The sequence below is a fragment of the Sinocyclocheilus grahami genome, unplaced genomic scaffold (assembly GCF_001515645.1).
Source record: "Sinocyclocheilus grahami isolate Dianchi unplaced genomic scaffold, SAMN03320097.WGS_v1.1 scaffold1509.1, whole genome shotgun sequence".
Taxonomy (NCBI): Eukaryota; Metazoa; Chordata; class Actinopteri; order Cypriniformes; family Cyprinidae; genus Sinocyclocheilus; species Sinocyclocheilus grahami.
In genome coordinates this window covers 163,068-167,258 of record NW_015506688.1, presented here as the reverse complement: position 1 = coordinate 167,258, position 4,191 = coordinate 163,068, and the positions used below count along the sequence as shown (strand labels likewise).

Here is a 4,191-nt window from a genome sequence, read left to right as displayed (position 1 = left end):
ACAATCGTAGCCATGCTGTCTTACAAAGGATATCTTTCTGGTCCTCTGTGTTTCTTGGTGTTTATCACACTCGGTTTGCTTTTATAGATCAAATAAACACGGAAAGTACAGACTCCACCCCCTACAGTCACCTCATATAACTTGGTTACATCTTTCTGCCTGGTTCACCACAGGCCACTGGAGTTTTACAAACTATGAAAAACATTCAATATGGGTGGCTTTCTGACAGAAAGGGTTACCCAAAAACAAACCCTGACAAGTCATGAGGTTTTATTTCTCTCATTTGTTTCTTTATTATTTATTTCTTTTTATTTTAGGAGTACAACTTTAAATCACCACTTCTGAACATTATGTTTTTGCCTTCTAGGGCTGTAGTTTTTATAGTTTTGTATTGTTTTGGACTGAAAAGTACAGATCACTCCACCTCACCATGTAAAAAGTACCCAAGATACTGAAAGTGTATAAGCTTCTCAGCTAGATAAATATTACATTACCATATCTAACCGTGGAAACAGAGTGGAAAGTCCCATGGTAATACTGAAAATGAAACCTCTTTATACAAAACAGTAACAAAAAGAAAATCATTTTACATGCATGAACCAGGGAGAATTGACTGATTTATCTATAAAGATATTTACTTAAATTGTTTTTTAATATGACAATCACATAAAAAAAACATGACTGGTGACATTATCCATGAGCTTGATTTTTAATTCGTTGTAAACATATTACATCAAACCCAGAGACTTATAGCAGATTCACAACCCTACTTAGAGTCACCAATCCAACATTATTACACGTCCCTAGTATTTTCCATTGTGAGGTTCACATGTCAGTCCATTCAACAGGCACTACACGTGTACGTATATCAACAATAGCATGCTAAGATCTGATGAGATTCTCTCGCATAACTGCACTGAAACTCTCTACAAGCTGCTGTTTGTTTTCCCTGCGCCCTTCTTGACACTAGGTGGTGTTTTCTGCACCATCGAGAGCGTGTCTCTTTTCTCAATCTTCCTCAGCTGTTTCTTCTTCATTCTCTTGATCTTAGCCGTATTCTTAATCTGAAAGGGCAAAGCAGTAATGAGTTATTTAACAAAAACAAACAAAGAAGAATTCGACAGATAAAAAGTGTTAGTAACAACTGATTTTTTTTGGTGCAAATTGACATTCTGCATTTACCACTTGCACAATCTCTGCTTTTCTTTCATTTTCTGCTCGTCTTCTCAGGTTTTCTGCTCTCCTCCTCTTTTTCTCCTGCAAATTTAGATGCAGAAAAAGCACATATGACCAATGTTCACTTTAATTTAAGCTTTTAACTTCAAAAGCTGTTTCTTCTTCATTCTCTTGATCTTTGCTGTATTCTTAATCTGAAAGGGCAAAGCAGTAATGAGTTATTTAACAAAAACAAACAAAGAAGAATTCGACAGATAAAAAGTGTTAGTAACAACTGATTTTTTTGGTGCAAATTGACATTCTGCATTTACCACTTGCACAATCTCTGCTTTTCTTTCATTTTCTGCTCGTCTTCTCAGGTTTTCTGCTCTCCTCCTCTTTTTCTCCTGCAAATTTAGATGCAGAAAAAGCACATATGACCAATGTTCACTTTAATTTAAGCTTTTAACTTCAAAACTTCATGATATTGTCCACGGATCACAATGTCACCATCACCAGGTTTCTCAGAAATTGACACTTTTATTGAGCAAGGAAGCATTACATTAATCAAAAGTGAAATAAACACAGCCTTGGTGAGCATAGGAGACTTGTAACTTATCCATGTAAGTCATATGGGTGTTGGACACAATGCAATAAAAATAAAAAGGCAAAAGCGCGCAGTTTTGGTGCATAAACTCGCCTCTTTCTCTCTGGCCTGCTCATCTTTCAGCTGTTGGTGGTACTGCTTCACCAGCTGCTTCTCTCTCTTGGCCTCCATCTTCTTTTCCCATGATGTACGCAGAGGTTTGTCTCTCAACAGAGCGGAGAACCTACAAAACAAAGCCAGCGCTGAACACGTCACATAGATACCAGACAGAAGAAACACAAATGTACTAGTATTAGTAAACAGACAAATAGGAGTAGACAAGACTAGAAAAATAAGCCACAAAACAAAACGGGTTAGAAAACATAGAGAAAAAGTTGATGTATCTAAGTATTATTATGGATTGATAGACATGCAAGACCGTGAAAGCAAACACAGACACAAAAACTCCAAAATTAAACAAGCCAAGTGCTATCAGGACAGTAATAAGAAACTTTGTTTAGTGTTAATCACCTTTGCTTATTTCTGTCTTTCCATACTCTTCCAGATTTAGGTTTCCCAAGAGGTACCATCTTACTTTTCTTCTCACTGGATTCTGAGTGAGTCCTTTTTTTGGCCCTTTTCTTAGGGTCAGTGGGACCAGTGGATTCAGTCTCTGTATTATTTACCACATTTTCCTTCTCACTGGTCTGATCTGACCCTATCAAACCTGCAGTGTCCGGCACTGACTCTTGACTGACAGCTGCTGATGTAGACACATCTGGACACACTGGTTCTGTCTCTGGACTGCACTGATCGCCTTGAGTATCTGCTGTACACTCATGGGGTGGGGATTCCTGCCGAGACTCGGTGCTTTCTGCCGGATCTTCTCGCACAACAGACTTTCTGGTCCGGCGGACGGGGGTTTTGGCCGCGGGTGTCCGCAGTCTGCGACCGCTCCGTGTGCGGCTCACAATAGGAGAGTCCTCTTCGCTATCGAGAGCTTCTGCCTTTGAAACAGCATCTCCACCGTTTGTTTTCTTGTTTACAGACGCAGACATCATCAGCGTTGTGTCGATCAATACGATACAAAAATATTTCAACTGTAACAAAATCTACACGTGCATTCCTCCTGTGCTGCTGCTGCTTCTGCTTCTTCTTCTTCTTCTTCTTCTTCTTCTGTGGGCTTAATGGCGAGTTGCATACCAGCTTTTAGGTGCATATCGCCACCTCCTGTGCTGGAGTGTGAAGTGATTTCAGTCTAGGTGTGCATGATAAAATCTATATTCTGTTCTTAAAGGGCTTTTTATGCTGTTATGCTTTTTCACATTTTCAACTTTAGTTAGTCTGTAATGTTGCTGTTTGAGCATAAAAAAGATCTGCAAAGTTACAAAGTTTAAAGTCCACTTCAAAAGGAGATATTTTATTGAACAGAAATCACTTTTCAAAAACTACTACAAATGACTTGTTTGGACTTCAACGCATATTTTCCGGGATTTGTGATATCACAAAGATTGACGAATGGGACGAGACCTGGGTGAGCTGCACTAGAGAAGGCAACGAGTGTTTTCACTATGTCAAGGAACTATTCGAGTCGTTCATGCCAGACTGGGGAGAGAGGTGTCGTAATAATGTAAAATAAGTGAAAAATAATGTGTTTTTCGAACAATCTAGTATGAGAGCCTGTTCCAGTACACCCCCAAAACAAAATCAAGACTTTGTAAAAGAGCATAACAGGACCCCTTTAAGATCATTATTTTTAATGAATTTTAAAACAGCTTTTATAATTTTACCTGATCCTTGATTTGTATTTAATACATTTCTGATTGTAAATTCTTTGCATCCCATGTTGTAGACTAGAAGACAGCGCATTAGTTCAGAACTCTTCTAATTTTTATTTTTATTTTTTAAACGTAGAGAGTGTGTTAATTTGTGCAATGATAACCTACCAGCAATGTAAATATGATTTATTTAATATATTAGAATGAGTACATTACAATATAAATTTATTAGAACGAGTACATTATTATTTACGGGCTTAAAAACAAGATGTAAACATGAAACATATGCCATTACCTATATTGTACTGTGGTACAGTTATGGAGGCCCTTCATAATGCAGAGGTCAGCTGCCTGCTCTGCCAATAGTTAGAAATGGCACTATGGTAAGCAGTGTTTAATAAACAGCCGTTTTACTAAATTCTGCAGAGGTGAAATTCAGTGCAGTCCTGTATCGTGATACGTATCGTATCGTGGCCTCTGTATCGGGGCACATATCGTATCGTGGCCTCTGTATCGTGATACGTATCGTATCGTGGCCTCTGTATCGTGATACGTATCGTGGCCTCTGTATCGTGATATGTATCGTGGCCTCTGTATCGTGATATGTATCATGGCCTCTGTATCGTGGCACGTATCGTATCATGGCCTCTGTATCGTGGCACGTATCGTATC

At 38.6% G+C, this 4,191-nt stretch overlaps 1 protein-coding gene across 1 annotated transcript; it reads right to left on the bottom strand.

Moving 5' to 3' along the window:
- Positions 1 to 255: 255 nt before the first annotated feature.
- On the bottom strand, positions 256 to 2,916 carry LOC107570826 (coiled-coil domain-containing protein 86-like). The gene is made up of 4 exons (XM_016257097.1): positions 2,273 to 2,916; positions 1,856 to 1,985; positions 1,488 to 1,562; positions 256 to 1,064 (listed from the first exon to the last, which is right to left on the bottom strand). The coding sequence occupies exons 1-4, from the start codon at positions 2,800 to 2,802 to the stop codon at positions 927 to 929; spliced, it is 873 nt and encodes a 290-aa protein (XP_016112583.1). The 5' UTR covers positions 2,803 to 2,916; the 3' UTR covers positions 256 to 926.
- Between the last annotated feature and the right edge of the window lie 1,275 nt (positions 2,917 to 4,191).